This window comes from Gopherus flavomarginatus, chromosome 3, assembly GCF_025201925.1.
Source record: "Gopherus flavomarginatus isolate rGopFla2 chromosome 3, rGopFla2.mat.asm, whole genome shotgun sequence".
Classification (NCBI taxonomy): Eukaryota; Metazoa; Chordata; order Testudines; family Testudinidae; genus Gopherus; species Gopherus flavomarginatus.
In genome coordinates this window covers 267,395,031-267,412,652 of record NC_066619.1, presented here as the reverse complement: position 1 = coordinate 267,412,652, position 17,622 = coordinate 267,395,031, and the positions used below count along the sequence as shown (strand labels likewise).

Sequence of the window (17,622 nt, the reverse complement as noted above, 5' to 3'; positions counted from 1 at the left end):
CATTAGGAAAGGAATAGATAATAAGACAGAAAATATCATAAGGCCAGTATATAAATCCATGGGATCTCCGTGCCTTGAATATTATGTGCAGTCCTGGATGCCCCATCTCAAAATATATATATTATATTAGAATTGGAAAATGTACAGAGAAGGAAACAGCTTTTACATAAAAAGAGATTAACAAGATTGGAACTGTTCATCGTAGAAAAAGAGATGACTAAGGGATAAAATCATGAATGGTGTGGAGAAATTGAATAGGGAATTATTTTATCCCTTCAAATAACACAAGAACTAGGGATCACCTGACAAAATTAACAGGCAGTAGGTTTAAAAACAAACATAAGGAGGTACTTCTTCACACAACACAGTGTCAACCCACAGAACCTGTTACCATGGAGATGATGTGAAGGCCAAAAGTATAACTGGGTTCAAAAAAGAGAGTTAGATACATTCATGGAGGATAGGTCCATCAATGGCTATTGGCCAAAATGGTCAGGCATGCAAACTCATGTTCTGAGTGTCCCTGAATCTCCAACTGCCAAAAGCATATGGCGCTGGTCACTGTGAGAAGACAGGTTACTGGGCTAGATGGACCACTGATCTGACCCAGTATGGCCATTCTTATGTTCTTAATTTTACACATTCATGGTTGCAGGCTGGATTAAGGCTATCTGAAAACTTGGCTTTAACTACAGTTTAACTTTAGGACCTGCAGTATGTAATTACAATTAATATTGCTAATTGAATGCAATTAGAAGCTATATCTTCAAGTTCCAATGTGAAAATAAGCAAACTGCAGAGAGAAAATGCCACAGTGGCAAGTACTATTAACGTGCATGTGAAAAGACGCATTGCAGAACTCAAAGTGAGAAACTGAAATGTGATTATATATTATATAAAAAAAAATACATATATCACTCCTTTCCTGCACCTGCATGCAGTGCTAATGCCTCCCCCACACTGTGCTGCTTAAATGTGCTCAGGACTAGAGCAGAGGGAGAAATAGGAAACTACATGCTGAGATGATAAAAGAAAAATGGGGGGAAATGGATACCCAGTAAAGATAGATTGGTAGTGACAAAGCAGGGAAGGGTACTAAGAGATTGAATAGAAGATCAAGGACAAGGAGGATGAAAAAACAACAAGGTAAAAACATGGTGACAGGAACTTTAATAAAGAAATTGTGATTAAGTTTCTTCGTCCTATTTTGGGATAGGACAGGAAGAAAATTTCAGCATTACAAATACCACACTTCACACAGTATGAAGCATGTATCAAATCTGTGTGCATAATTTCATAAGCCATATTTGTCACCTATTCTATATTACCATAGTTTGTTTGCATATATTGTCTTCAGCTGTAGTAACTGCCTTGGGATGCATGGCCTTGAGAGAGAGACAGAGAGAGAGAGAGAGAGAGAGAGAGAGAGAGACAGAGACAGAGTCCAGACCCTAAAATTGTGCATACACATTTTGTATGTGTAGCTGTTACTATAGTTATGAAGAGACTATTTAAAATTCTGGGCCTAAAGGGTTTTGTGAACTTCTTTAATTAATAAATAATAGTTTTTCAAAGTGTTGCAGACACTTGCAGTCCTGATTTCCAGCCCTGAACACAATCCTCTGGATGGAACCTGTTGTCTCTATAAGGAAGCTGAGTTAATGGGAAATTTGTTTGCAATGAGTTTACATAGAGTGGGAGTTGCAAGACTAAATCCTTCCTTTGTGACACACAAAAGTTTACTTTAAACGTTGTTTAAAGTAAAGTAATTCTGCATTTCAGACTCCTCCCCTAGCCCCAAATCCATGCAGCTTAATCATGATAACTCAATTTCTATTGTATTTATAACTCTTAAGGTTTGCTAGCAAACAACTAGGGAAATTAACTTCTTTAATAACATCATTAATATTAAAGTTATACTTCTATAAGTACAGTATTCATCAGCTAGAAGTTTGATGTTCTGAATGAATCATCTGTTCTAACACCATATCCCTATCTATACATGCACGTCCAAACATCTAGGATGCTTTTTCTAGATAATTACACTTTCTTTTCATGACTTACCTATGTTTTTCTAGTTCGTTGTGTGATGACCTATTAAAAATAGAAAAAAAATATTTTAGAATGATGAGTACTGGATTTTGGAATAGCTAAAAATGTCACTTATATGGCTTTAAAAAAAGATGTTAAAAGCCTGCAATTTAAAACATATTATAAACAAAACTGAAGCCTAGACTTCACATGGATTTTAATGCAATATATGTTTCAAATTAGTTGCTTTTAACATAGCTTTTGACAGTCTTCAAGGTGTCTTTTAGTTGTTTCCCTAGAATATCTAACTACAACATTTGCACAGGTAAATCTTTTTGCACAGACAGACTACAATTTGTACAGAAAAGTTTATTAAAGGGTCTTCAGGCACTAAGCACAAATCTGCCTCTTAATTTGACCCAAGTGGTAAGAGAAACAAACCATATAACATTTTTCCTTTTCTCCATGGCTGAAAAAAGATCAAAAACAAACAAAAAACAGTTGCAAAATCCAATTTGTAAAAGATAAGAATTGTAAGAATGGGAGGGAGGAAATCCCAAAAGAAGAGACTCAAAACTTAGTTTCTGGGAGACCCTGAGGGAAGCGGGGGCGGAGGGAGAGAGATCGATCACCATTTAACAGCTGTGGTAATTGTGAATATGAGGGTACGTCTACACTACGGGATTATTCCGATTTTACATAAACCGGTTTTATAAAACAGATTGTATAAAGTCGAGTGCACGCGGCCACACCTAAGCACATTAATTCGGCGGTGTGCGTCCATGGTCCGAGGCTAGCGTCAATTTCTGGAGCGTTGCACTGTGGGTAGCTATTCCGTAGCTATCCCATAGTTCCCACAATCTCCCCCACCCCTTAGAATTCTGGGTTGAGAGCCCAGTGGCTGATGGGTCAAAAATCATTGTTGCGAGTGGTTCTGGGTAAATGTCGTCAGTCATTCCTTCCTCCGGGAAAGCAACAGCAGACAATCATTTCGCGCCCTTTTCCCCTGGATTGCCCTGGCAGACGCCATAGCATGGCAACCATGGAGCCCGTTCAGCTTTTTTTTTTTTCCTTCTTCTTCTTTTACAGTCACCGTATGTGTACTGGATGCCGCGGACAGAGGCGATACTCCAGCGCTACACAGCAGCATTCATTTGCTTTTGCATGATAGCAGAGAGGGTTACCAGTCGTTCTGTACCGTCTGCTGCTGGTGTAAACTGGCAATGAGATGATGGTTATCTGTCCTTCTGTACTGTCTGCTGCTATCATGGGTGCCCTGGCTGAGATCTGCCGAGGGCGGAAAGGCAAAACTGGGAATGACTCCCCGAGTTAATCCCTCCTTTATGGTTTCCAAAAATAGAGTCAGTCCTACCTAGAATATGGGGCAAGTGTACTAGAGAACCAGTGTATCAGAGAGCACAGCTGCTCCATGTCAGATCCCGCAGAAATGATGAGCTACATGCCATTCACGGGGAGTGCCTCTGCAACAACCCCACCCGTTGCTTCCCTCCTCCCCCAACCTTCCTGGGCTACCGTGGCAGTGTCCCCCTCATTTGTGTCATGAAGTTATAAAGAATGCAGGAAGAAGAAACAATGACTTGTTAGTGAGATAAAATGAGGGGGAGGCAGCCTCCCAGTGCTATGACAGTCCAGGCAGGACATTAAGCGGTGAGGGGGAGAGGAGCCCAGCATGCCGCTGCTATGATAGTCCAGGCAGGACAGAATCTTTTCTTTACACAGGAAAGGGAGGGGGCTGATGGAGCTCAGCCCCCAGTTGCTATGATGAGGACGGTTACCAGCCGTTCTGTACTATCTACTGGGAATGACCGAGAATCATTCCTATTTTCACCCAGGCGCCCCCGGCCAGCCTCACCTTGAGCCAGCCAGGAGCACTCACAGGTTGATAACAAGGACAGTTACCAGTCCTACTGCACCGTCTGCCACCGGGCAGGGGAGAGGAGTGGATACTGCTCTTCACTGCTGCAGCATCGCGTCTACTAGCAGCATTCAGTAGACATAGGGTGACATTGAAAGAAGTCAAGAAACGATTTCTTTCCCTTTTCTTTCACCGGGGGGGGGGTGGGCAGTAAATTGACGATCTATTCCCTGAACCACGCCAGACAATGTGTTTGAACCTACAGGCATTGGGAGCTCAGCCAAGAATGCAAATACTTTTCGGAGACTTCTGGGGACCGTGGGATAGCTGGAGTCCTCAGGACCCCCACTGTCCCTCCATGAGTGTCCATTTGAGTCTCTGGCTTCCCGTTACGCTTGTCACGCAGCACTGTGTAGCCTGTAGATTTTTTTTTTCAAACGCTTCGGCATTTCGTCTTCTGTAACGGAGCTTTGATAGAACAGATTTGTTTCCCTATACAGCGATCAGATCCAGTATCTCCTGTACAAGTCCATGCTGGAGCTCTTTTTGGGTTTGGGACTGCATCGCCACCTATGCTGATCAGAGCTCCACACTGGGCAAACAGGAAATGAAAATCAAAATTTCGCGGGGCTTTTCCTGTTTACCTGGCCACTGCATCCGAGTTCAGATTGCTGTCCAGAGCGGTCACAGTGGTGCACTGTGGGATACCGCCCGGAGGCCAATACCGTCGATTTGCGGCCACACTAACCCTAATCCGATATGGTAATACCAATTTTAGCGCTACTCCTCTCGTTGGGGAGGAGTACAGAAACCAATTTAAAGAGCCCTTTATATCAATATAAAGGGCCTCATAGTGTGGATGGGTACAGAGTTAAATCGGTTTAACGCTGCTAAAATCGATTTAAACGCATAGTGTAGACCAAGCCTCAGTCTTAATGCAGAAAAGATGCATCTTTTCTTTTGCTAAACCTATGTATGGATCAGAAACCTAGAACTTTTAAAAAAAATTAAAAAAACGTTGAAGAAATTAGGACTGTTGTCCTATTGTAGAAAAATTGAACCTACTATTGAAAACTCTTTAAAAAAAACAGATTCAGACAGAAAATTATATTTATACAACTGAAATTAAAAACATTTCTTAGATGAAATTATTGTCACTGTTACAAAACCAGTCATTTCCTGGACCAGTAGTTCTAGTTCTCTCAGAATGGAAACAGATTTTTATTATTCCAGTATGTGAAGATCATGAATATGAAGGCAGCAGCAACTTTTATGGTGTAACACATTACAGCATCAAGATCCATGCAAGCAGATTTTGTTGAATCAGTTTTCCAACAGTACGTTAGAAACCCAACCAGCTTCTGTGCACTATGTGCTGACAGAGGTTGCTTTGTTCATGTCTTAGAATGGACTGTGCTTTTTACACCTAAGACATGTGTAGTTACCAGGTGCAGCACAGGGCCATTGATCGTTCCCTACAGAAGCACGTAGCTGGCTCTTAAGCAAACCGCCCTCATAGATGTTGCAGCATATTTGAAATTTCTTATTGATGTTAACACTGCAACCAATAGACCCATCTGGCTGCACAGGGAAAAGAAAGCGAGGATCACGTAATCACTAGGGCCCTACCAAATTCATGGCCATGAAAAACACGTCACGGACCGTGAAATCTGGTCTCACCCCATGAAATCTTTTGTTTTGTATGCTTTTACCCTATACTATACAGATTTCACAGGGGAGACCACCATTTCTCAAATTGGGGCTACTCACCCAAAAGGGAATTGCGGGAGTGGGGAGCGTCGCAAGTTGCGTGGTCGGAAATTGGCAGCTGTTGGCCAGACACCCAGCTCTAAAGGTGGCACCCCACCAGCAGCAGTGCAGAAGTAAGGGTGATAATACCATATCATGCCACCCTTACTTCTGTGCTGCTGCCTTCAGGGCTGAGTGGCCAGAGAGTGGTGGCTGCTGACTGAGGGCCCAGTTCTGCAGGCAGCACTGCAGAAGTAAGGGTGGCAATCCCATCCCATCCTTACTTCTGTGCTGCAGCTGGACATGATTCTGCCTTCAGGGCTGGGCTCCAAGCCACCAGCCGCTGCTCTCCAGCTGCGCAGCTCTGAAGGCAGCACCACCGCCAGCAGCAGAGCAGAAGTAAGGGTAGTAATACTGCAACTCCCCCTACAATAGCCTTGCAAACCCCCCCCCCCACACACACACACCTCCTTTTTGGGTCAGGACCCCTACAATCACAACACCATGACATTTCAGATTTAAATAGCTGAAATCATGGATTTTTTAAAATCCTACAACCATGAAATTGACCAAAATGGACCGTGAATTTGGTAGTAATCACTGATGATCAGACCCTAAAGTGTTTTTTTCCAGGTCCAAGTCTACCCACTATGGCCCTGATCCTGCAAACATTTATGCACTGACTTAAATGGGACTACTCACGTAAGGGTCGGAACATGTGTAAACTTTTGAAGGATCAGGGTCTCTGAGCCCAATCCAGGCCCCGTGGAAACCTCCCCACTGATTTTAGAGAGAGTTGAACTGGTCATGTATGAGTTGGTATCTATTTAAAAAACATTTTTTCTTTATATTTTAAATCTTAAACTAAATGCACCTTATCATAAATAAAGCAACACAATGGGAATACATATACACATTATTTCCTGCTCAAAATAATCATGTGAAAACCATTTAAACATAATCAGAGCAATAGTGGTAGGCCAAAAATGTGATCTGCCTTTTTATCACATAAGATCATATAGTCGTGTTACATACACAGACCCCCAAAACAAAGACAGAATTCCTTTATTCTCTAAGCTTGTTCAAGTTCTAGCTGCTGGTTTCTCACTGCAAGCATTTTCACTGAGTCTGCTTCCTTATCACTGGTAGTTAACAGATTTTTCAGTTCCTGCTTTGGGGCCTTATTCGTAAAAGACAAACCCCTACCCCCACCCCCTGAGCCCAATTCTTCCAGGCTTTTTCTGTCAGGATCTTGATTATAGTTCACTCACTGTAACTGATTTTTAACCCTTAAACTCTCCAATATCTAAATTAATTTTTGACAAGCGTGTGGGTTCTGATCCAATAATCCAATTAACCTGTGGTAATGTCCATCCCAGCACCACTACGCCACTGTGACTGGGGCCCTAATGGGGAGCCAGCTGTGGTCACTCAATTAGGGTGAACTGCAAAGACTGGGGCAGACAATCCCCCATAAAGCTGGTGGATATTCCAATATTTAGATTTTCCAAGCCAGCATAAAACAGCTTCTTTATTACGTTACTGGTTACTCAGAAGTCCAAACAACACAGTTCCCTTAAAGTGATGCAGCCTCAAGCCTCCATCCAGGTACCCATGTCAAATATGATGATTTCTGAAAACCTTATTTCATCATATAAAAGAAAAGGTTCTACCAATCCCAAAGGATCAAACACATTATCTCTGAGGTTATTAAATATTTCAGATCTTACCCAAATACACGCTACAGCCAATTCTTATTAACGAAACTAAAATATATTAAAAAGCAAAAGAGAGTATATGGTTAAAAGATCAATATACATACAGACGTGTTCAATTCATTGGAGGTTCAGATTCACAGGATAGATGGTGAGCTTTGTAGTTGCAAAGAGTTCTTTAAGAAATAGTTCATAGGTTATAGTCCAATATAATATTCAGGATGTACCAGCATAACCGAGACCTCAGTCTTGAGATTCAAATTTCCACTGATGAAACCTAAGCACATCTGAGAGAACAGAATCAGGACCCAAGGATCTTTTATACAATTTCATGTCTTTTGACAAATTGGAGTTCAAAAGATAATTAGCATTACTTTGAAGGAGGTCTACCACTGGTACTTAGCATAAGGCAATTTGCTTGTTTCTCCACCATTCACGGTACAATTCAAAGAGAGCTGAATACCGAGATATCCCGTGTTTACAATTCATTTACATGCTAGGATGTTCTTTTGACCTCTAAATTATCAGAATACATCATAGACAGGGATTGTTGATTACACTGTGGACCCTACTCATACATATGTAAATACACAAAAACACAAACATTAATTTTTCCACATGTCTTTTGAGGGTTTGTTATTTTGCAGGATGTTTAACCCTTTCTAGCCATGCATCACACCCCCAGCATGAGACTGGTGTGGAAGGGAGCAAATAGAACTTCTGGATACACCTTAAAGACCTGCAGCACCCCTGGCTGGAAGCAGTAATAACAGCCAAATACCTAGTTTCTACTTTCAGCACCCCCACTGTAAAAATTGTTACAGCACCTCTGCTAGTGGTTTAGGCATTGAAGAAATCTGAGATCTGAGACACAACCTGCCAGTTTCCCAGCTGTAAAATGGGAGTTATTAATAGTTCTACAATACCTACCTCCTCACACAATGAGGGCTCATCAGGAAAGGTTGCACAGTTCTTTGAGAGGATAAAGTTCTCTATAAGTAATTACTATTTTTCACTCCTTCAGTTCTGTGAAGCACTGCCTCAGGGAGAACCAATATTTCTGCCATCCCTCATCCTGTATCCTTTGGTTTCCACAGATCCCAGAGGGCAGATGGGAAGAAATCTAAGGGCAGATTTACACACATACTTGCACCAAATAACTACAGTGATTTTAAACCATATCTTTTGTTATTTCAGCACAAAACTGGGTGTGGACCAGCCATAAGAAGAGGAGGAATAGAAGGGACTGTGTAGGGGAATGTTTGCCACAAACATTTCCTATGGAGAAAGAAGAGAGTCCAGATCCACAGAAACTCTGGCTACTTTGTGCCACTAGCTGCAAAGCAACTATTGCAAATAGTAATGGCTACTATCTAGTTGAGACAGCATTAGCATTCATTATCTAGTACCAAGTAGTTAAACGGTGATTAACCAGGTGTGAAATTCTAAATTCTTTTAAAATGAAAATCATCAAATAAGGATTAAGGGGCATGTTTTCTTCCACAGTTGGAGTCAGGGATGGCAACACCTAAAGAGTCTATAGCCAAGTAATTCTAGATTATGGCATTTACATGCTCTAACTGCAATATTTTACAAACCAGCAGAGTTTCTTAATAGTGAAGACAAAAGCTTTTTCTCCTCCACATCTTTATTCCTTTTTTTTAAGTACCCCTAGAAAGTTATCTTCCAGATATCATGTTAGTGCACTGTTAAGACTACATGTTAAAATGCTCAGATGTAAAGAAATATCAAAATTAAGGTTAAAAGGCTAAGGTCCTGCCTACCAGCTGAGGCTGGCTGTGCAGGTGGTGAGCTGAGACTTCAGCACAACGTTCTGCAGTTTGACTGCTTTACCGTTAACTCATCTTCCTCTCCCCTTCCCCCACCCATCTGTCTCATCTTCCTCTTCTGTCACGTCATATCCTAGTCTGTGCACTCCAGGCACTACTGCAGTTCAAACACTGGGAGCCATAGATAAGCTCCAGGCTGCCACCATTATTTTAAGCCCCATGTCTATTAGAGCAGCATCGGAGAAAGTGTGCTTAAAATGATGGTGAGTGACACCTAGCAATACTGGTGTATTGTCAGCACTTAAAATATGGTATATTAGAAATATTAGCCCAGGCCAAAACACAAGAACAAAGAGAGCGGTAAGTTCCATAAGATGCTACCTACATATATCCACATTGGAGGAAAAACACATAAATAAATGTGCCAATGTAATATTTAAGAAACAGCATGTGATCATCTAATAAGAGTCTGCAATGTAACAGACATGCATGGGGCAGAGATAAGGTTGCATTTTCAACTTAAAGGTCTCAGTGGGCTTTACTAGAGCTCAGTGCCAGCACACCAATCTGCTGCTGGGCTGTATGCTGCAGGATCAGGGCCTAACTTTGGAATTACCTGAATTTGAGAGGTTAGAGCACAACCTCGCTCAGTTCTGTATTTATTCAAAACCCCTCCCTTTTTCTTTAACTGACCACATAGTATCTCTTAAAAATGTTTCTCTTTTAGTTCCGCCTCAAAGCAGAATTTTGCCAGTATTATGGATGCGGGGTGGGATTCTGTGAATAGATACATTGGTGCAGACCCTTATGCAGAGCCTTGACTCTAGTGAGGTTCAAGAGTTTGTATGATAAATCTGTGCGTAACAGCAAGGCCTGACATTACTTCCGATTTGGTGACTTTCTTTAAAAAAATAAAATAAATAAAAAATAAAAAACCACACACACACACAGCTACTGTCATACATACTATAGTTCCTCACTGGTGATAATGTATTCTATTAGTGTAACAGCAGCATTCGGTTTTTTAATGCATTCTCTAAGATAGATCATTTTCCTTCACACTTATTTTTCCTGGGGGAAAACACAACAAGGAGGATACACTGAATTCAGAGAGAGCAAAACAGATTGTTGTGTTGCCACAGTCTGGATTTCATGGTATTTTATTCTCAGCCTTTCATTTTAAATCTGAAGGAAAATAGGCCCTGGTCCCTAAGCTGCTTCCTCTGCCTGTAGAGATCCATCTGCATTGGAGCTAGGCAAATAACTCAGTTGTCAGTTCTGACAGTTCAGGTGGGAGGGCAGGAAATCAAAACAAGCTCTCAGTTCAGGCTGAACCAAATCCAAAGTTTTTCAGAATTTTCAGTGAATCAAAAAAGTTAGAAAAATTTTGGTTTGGGTTGAACTAAACGTTTTGGGCATTTTTAATAAAAGGAAAGGAAATGAAGGGCTAGATTCACAATTAGAGGAGAGGGAAGTGGTGCTCTCCTGATAATCTTTAGCCCCGTGGTTAGAGCACCTCCTCAGAATGTGGGAAACTCAGGTTCAAATCCCTGCTCTGTCTGATTCGGAGCATGGACTTGAACTGGGTCTTCCCCATCCCAGAGGAGTGCCCTACCACATAGGCTATTCTGGGGTGGGTCTCTCAGCCTCTCCTGCTGAAGCTGTGACACTTTATATGAAATATTTCAATAGTCTTTGGGCCAGAGACAGAATGACTTGATAGCCCAGTAGTTAGGATTCAAGTCCCTGCTCCAGAGTAGAGATTCAGACCTGGGGCTCCCACATCCCAGGTGAGTGCCCTAAGCATTGGGCTAATGGTTATAAGAGGGACACATTTACTGGTTTTCGTGTGTGAATCTAGCCTGGAAAAAAAATCAAAATGAGACATTTCAGAAATGTCAGAATGGTTCCTTCTGACATTTCTGGAGTTTTTTCTTTTTTCCACTGCAACAGAAACAATTCACCAAAGTCAACACAAATTCACAAAATGTTTCAGTTGACCCAAATCTGCATTTTTTGGCTAAGAAAGTTTCGGCTGAACAATTTCACACACCTCTAGTCTGCAAAGAGCAGCTTGCCAGATAGGGGCCAGAGACTGGTTTGCAGTGACAGACATGCAATGTTAATGAAAGAATGGAGACATCAGACAATGTTTTCATTTGAAACATCATCCCGTTTGGACCCACCACCTTCTTTTGTACATGTATCCTCTTCACTAGGGCAAAGTACATTGTACCCAACTCTATTTATTGACATAAAAACATTATCAAATATTGATTAGTTTCAACAGATGCAGTAGGGATATTTATAAACCTGAGTTTTGCTTTCATTTTCCCTCCTTTTTATCAGCTCCTACATTAACAAGCCAAGCAGGCTACTTCACAGGACTTCCATTTCCTGTCCTGCCAGTAAATTTAACTGTGACCCAATAGACAGGCATTGAGCACTAATATTTTACTCTGCGTATTAATTTACTTCTGATCTTTTCGTGAGCACAGAACACAGATTGGGCCTGATTGCACAAAGCAGCAGACAGTCTTTCACACTCGTGTAATGGTACAATGGGCGTTTTACACCCACTGTTCACAGTGATAAGAGACTGCACAAAAGTACAAGGCAATGGAGAATCAGGCCTGTCTAGCTGTTACATGTACTGGCGGTGTGAAGTGGGCCACTGTCCACAAGGGGGTCAGTTCAGGCTACGGGTTTTGCCCCTTATATAAACACAAAAACGTATAGGCTTATCTCTCTTAAGTCGGCATCAAAAGCAGGAAACGAAACAAAACAAGAAAGCTCCAAATATCTGAAAGCTACTGTGAATTCCTATTAACAAATCACTTTCTGCAACCAAGTAATCTTCTGAATGTCATTGACTTTCTGCTTCTGTGAAATATTCCCTTTGAACAAATTGCAGACATCTGTAATACATCCATTTCATTACACCCACTGTATTTGATGGAAAGACATTTGAAAGTTTAACATTACAACCTCCAAGACACAACTCTACTAAATCTGACTTTTTTCTAGCCTCATTTTATTCCAACTGCATATTAGCAAGAATTTTTACGAGCTCCACTATATTGCTTTTAGGAACTAAACAGTTATTATTCTATCAAGAGGAGACATTTGCTGCTCTGCAACCAAATACTGTCTAGTTATCACCATTACAAGAAGAGCTGATCTGGGTTTACCTTCCCTCCCCCAGAAAAATTACAAATGTGTGCCTTTCTCAAATCATCCATTCAGATAGGAAAACAAAAATCCAATTTCATCTATTAGGGGATTTTCGTCATAATCATCTGAGGGGAACACTTCCAAATCTCAGGAGAGAACGCTATATAAACAAAGAAGTTTTACATTAAAAAAACCTTTCAAATCTGTTTTGTGTAAAGTGGGAGCACACACACACACTATATATATATATATATATATATATATATATATATATATATATATATATATATATAGCCTGACTCAAGTGCAAGAAACTGCACATCACAAAAGGATATTTATAGATCAATTCATCATAAATACATATAATATATATTATACAAAGATGGGGCAAAAATGGCATCAAGCAGCATTTTCTACCACCTTCACAGTAACATGAAAATATTTTCTCTATCAACATAAAATTAAAAATTGCCAAGTAATATTTAAAAAAAACACATCAGCAAACAAAAAATGTACAAAACTATCAACTCTTTCAGTGGATTGTCTAATTATAGCTGTCTGGTAATGGCCACAGCTACGGCTGAAGAAACACTTTCCCCCATATGCACGTGTCCCCTCAGTTGCCTGTAACTTTTTTGGGATGTAGGGAGAGGAAATTTTTCATACTTGTTCCCAGTCCAAAGGCTAATTTATTTTTTTAAGTTTGGTACAATTATGTGCCCCATTTTTGAATTATCCATGCACAAAAGAGATGCTTTTCAGGCTTTAAAAACAATTGTTTGTGTGCTTTTATTTGTGTTCAAATGACACATGCAAAGGTTAGTTTTCAAACCTGCTGAGACTTCTGGTAAAAACAAAATTTAGAAATAACCAAGTTACTGAAAAATGACATTCTGCAATATTGTACTATGCAATTCCCTCTCCCCCCTCCCGCCCATCCCTAGGATCCTCCAAACTCTGGCCAGTTGTCCACTCCTCTTAATCCCTGAATTGCTTATGAAGATTTGATTGCATGATCAAATTGAACATTACATTCACATTCTATGCACTTTGAGGCTGTGACCCAACATCCAAATAACCATTAAATTAGCTCCCAATCGGGGGTCCTGGAACAATTTTATAGTGGGAGTGCTGCGAGTCATTGAACCAAACTATAAAGCCTGCATATTATAGAAATCATTTCAATCCAGGGGGTGCAGCAGACTCCCAGCACCCCTAGTTCCAGCACCTGTGCTCCCAATACGAATAAGAGCAGCGGTGCGATTTGAATTTGGGATCATAAGCTCATAGGCTGAGATGCCTGTTTTTACCTGTTACTTAAATTTGAAACAAAACTGCATGTTGTAGGCAAGCACAATGCAGGACTGCCCACACAGCTCTGCCAATGTGCCTTATCACAACATCCTGCTATTTCCAGCCAGAGGTCTGTGTTATAGAGAGACTGTCAGGTGTGCCCAGCGGCAGGTTGTTTTTGTTTTCCTTGGTGAACTAAACATGAAAACTGAATTTGTGGCCCTACTTCTCCAGAGGCAGAAGTGCATCCGACGAAGTGGGTATTCACCCACGAAAGCTCATGCTCCAAAACGTCTGTTAGTCTATAAGGTGCCACAGGATTCTTTGCTGCTTTTACAGATCCAGACTAACACGGCTACCCCTCTGATACTTCTCCAGAGGTGTTTCCCTACCCCAGTGAGGATGAGCCCTTGCTTATCTATAAACAATAAAACTGGCAGGAAAATAATAAAAAGATCATTATGCATTTTTAAAAAAAAGCATTTGTGTGTGTACGACAAGAATCAGAGAGAAAAAAAATGTTAGAAATATCCGACAGACAATGGTATTGTGTGCTCTGGCTTTGATAAATAATGCTACCAAACCTATAACAAAGAAAAAAAAACAACTTTCAATTCTGCTGAAATAGATAGATTACATATCTTCTGCTAAAAATTCGTAAAAGCAGCTTACAGTTCAAATAAGTGACTGTTTTGCTCTGGACAGTGGGAAACCCAAGAAAGGAAATGATGGACTAATGCTTCCACAAGTAATACGGATTTCTGTCTCTTGCATACAAGAAATAAGGATCAGAACAAGTCCTAAGAATTCTCTTTAAATTAACTGCCTTTGTTCAATAGGGCTATTTTATGGGAAAATTCACAGAGATGCATGATTTACAGAGATGAAAACTGTCTCCGAATCTAGGTACCCCTGTGATTCCTGATCACTCCCCTATAAAATGAACTGATCTTATATCTTCGTACACCAATTTAACTATTATCCCCTCCTCCCGAATTTACATCCCCAGAAGTATCGGCACTGTTTGGAGTAAGGGACGGGGAAGGAAGGATTTACAACCCCTATTCCCTCAGTTGTGTTCAAGCACATTGCCCTGCAGGGGTTACAACAAATATAGCTCATTGTGATCTTGTATTTTTCTAAGGGAGATGCTTGATTTTTGTTTAGTTAATATTTTCAAAAATTTGACTGATCTGTTTTCTGCTTTCCCATTTCACCAGTGTAAATCCAGCGTAATCCCATTGACTGCACTGGGGTTGTGCAGGATTTACGCTGGAGTAATTGAGATCAAAGAACTGGCCTGATCAGACTAACTTTCCTCTCATTTGGAAAATAAGTCATGGGCAAGTTTTGTTCATTTTAGGCTATTCCGCAGGGCTTACCATCAACAATTTTTTTTAAAGAGTCATTTTGTAAAGAGCAGAGCACCAACATTTTGGAGAAGGAGGGAACCATCGAGGTATATTTGTGTCTCTGTGTGTGTGAGAACGTAAAATGCAAGAAAAGAAGGAATTGCTACGTAAAGAGGAGGCGCTGTCTCTTTAAGACAGCCTTCTGCACGTAGACAGTGCACTCTGAGCACTGCCTGGTCAGCCAAACAAAGCTGCCGGGAGCCTGCGCAGAAAACCTTGAGCTAAGGGGGAATCATAGAACAGGTAGTGGCTGCAAGAAAAAACAAAACAAACAAACAAACAGGCGGCTGATAATAATACTGTAGCCATGCATTGTAATTCACTGCATGCAGAGGGACTCGCTCGTGCAGGCGATGCACAGACCAGAGCAAAGATGCAGCAGACTCTCCGGAAAGGTGAAGTTCACTCGAAAGATTTTAAAGTACATACATAAATCCAAGTTCAATGAGAGAGACATTTTCCCTCCTTTCCCCATCTCCCCCACCCTCCCCGCATTAAGATCCCGGCTTACACTGCAACTGGGGGCTGCATTTGATCTCACAGCAATAAAGAGATTGTAAATAAGGACTGGGAGGGAATTCGTGTTATGCAAGGGAAGTCAGGATTTAGATTATTATTTTAAAAATACATAGGAAATCAAAGCGCCCACAGCCATTAACAAACCAGGGGAAGAAGCGTGAGTGCAGATGGTTTAGAAAGGCAGTGAGTGCTAAGGCGATGGTGTACGCGTGGCAGTGTTTATATGAGAGATCAAAACAGAGCCAAGCCCATACAGGGGAAAAATGGCGACTACTGGGAACTAAGACACGGGATTAGTTATTATTTTTATACATCTATACGCTGCACATAAAGCTAGACATAGAGAAAAAGTTGCCAATTCACTGTGGAAAAAGACGGTACATCCATTACCTGTTATTCTGGGATTTTCTGGCCAGCGTGCCTGCCTTTGTTTTCTTTCTGGAATAGTCACTATCGAAGGGTAACACTGATGCATAGCCATGTTCTGCTTCTAGGGACAAAGTCAGCATTAGTGGCAATATATTTTTCCATGCATTTTTTCCTCCTTTGCAGGAACGCTAGGGTAAAAAACAAAACATTTTGGTTGATTTGTTTGGATTTTATTCCGGAATTTTAAAAAGAAAGACAACAAAACAAAAAGTGCCAAAATAGGAGGATCATCCGAATAAATAGTAAAAAATAATAATAATAATTGGCTGGATCATGCACATCTTGAAACATTGTGACAAGGGCGAAGGGAAAACGGCAATACAATTACAAACGGCAACACGAACAACAATGTAACCTATACCGAATGCTGCAACATACATACAATCCAAACAGACTCGAGCCAGGGCTCGTTTGTTTAAAGATTTTGCAAGAAAATAGCATTTGTCCCTCTCCTCCCCCCCGTCTCTGTAATGCATCTGACAAAAACATGTTTAATTCCCATGGCACCTTTGCAGGTGGAGGAAATATGGACTCAGAGAAAAGGGCGTCCGAATACCCACGCAACAAAGAGAGTGAAATGTTTAGAAGCGCCTGCTAGTCATTTCTCTGAATACCTCTGTCTCTTCTTTCCAAATACTCAGCTGCTTCCAGAAGAATTAACAGAGAGTTCAGCTCCATTTTTATGTGTGCTCTTGGAGTTACCCCCAAACTCTGTGTCTGCCTTTCAAACAGCTGAGGAAAGCAATGAGCATTAAAACTGCACTGAATTCACAGGCTGGGGACTTCCAAGTCCCCTATATAAACCACCTCTCTCAACCTACATTTGACACACAGGCGACTGGCATAGCCAATCATGGACAGCATTTCTAGGTAGAGGCGGGATTAAGTCCTAAAGTAGAGCCAATCAGTGCCGCCAAGCACCCTCTGGTTAGGAGACAGAATGTTGACAGATCTGAATCTTCTCCCTGATAGGTCAGGCAGTACAGTAACAATTTAGAAGCCGAAGCTTAGCAACAGCACGTGGTGGCCCAGCCCCGAGTCTCACTGAGTGGCCGGCTTTATGCATTTTAAGCAGTCAGCAGCTGCTGATTGGAGATGAGGAGGCTATGCAAATAGGCAGGGGGAAACTAGCCAATAGTTTTGGAGAGGTGTGTCTTGTCGCAAGCAAGTGAAAGGGGAGGGGCTCAGGCAAGTGAAGGAGGAGGGGCCCATCCACCCATGGTGCTGGTGGAATTATTGTGTTGCTGTGAGGAAGAGAAGTCTGGGCTGCAGCTCAGTTAGGGACTGGAGATAAATGCTAGGCTGTTAGACTAGCAGCCGTACGGTCCTATCTCTCCTTCCCTAGCTGCAGTCAGATGCATGAGCTGTGAAACAGCTAAATAAAACAAATGCATCCACCATTCAGGGATTGTTCTATAGAGACTGGCTTGCATGACAAAGAATGGTAAAGTACCTCAACTATATAGTATAGATATATAGCACCACCAAATGCAGTTGCCTCTGGATGGTAGGGTTGCAGCAAGTAAAGCAAATACATTGGGCACAGGAAAATTTCCTTTTAAGATACCAAGGTAAACTTCCTGCTCTTACAACAAAGGGCCATAGACTCTTGAAGCCAAAAATGTTCCAATTTT

At 41.2% G+C, this 17,622-nt stretch overlaps 1 protein-coding gene across 3 annotated transcripts in view; it reads right to left on the bottom strand.

The window, feature by feature from the left end:
- The window catches only part of MXD4 (MAX dimerization protein 4), a 52,964-nt gene extending 36,233 nt beyond the window's left edge, over nt 1-16,731 (bottom strand). The window contains exons 1-3 of one of the 3 annotated variants that reach the window (XM_050948083.1): nt 16,603-16,731; nt 15,950-16,049; nt 2,065-2,094 (exon numbers count right to left, since the gene is read on the bottom strand). In XM_050948083.1, coding sequence (XP_050804040.1) covers nt 2,065-2,094; nt 15,950-16,049; nt 16,603-16,666 — 194 coding nt within the window. In that variant the 5' untranslated portion in view covers nt 16,667-16,731. Of the gene's footprint in view, nt 1-2,064; nt 2,095-15,949; nt 16,117-16,602 lie in introns of all 3 variants that reach the window. The other 2 variants (XM_050948084.1, XM_050948085.1) reach the window with 2 other exon arrangements.
- Between the last annotated feature and the right edge of the window lie 891 nt (nt 16,732-17,622).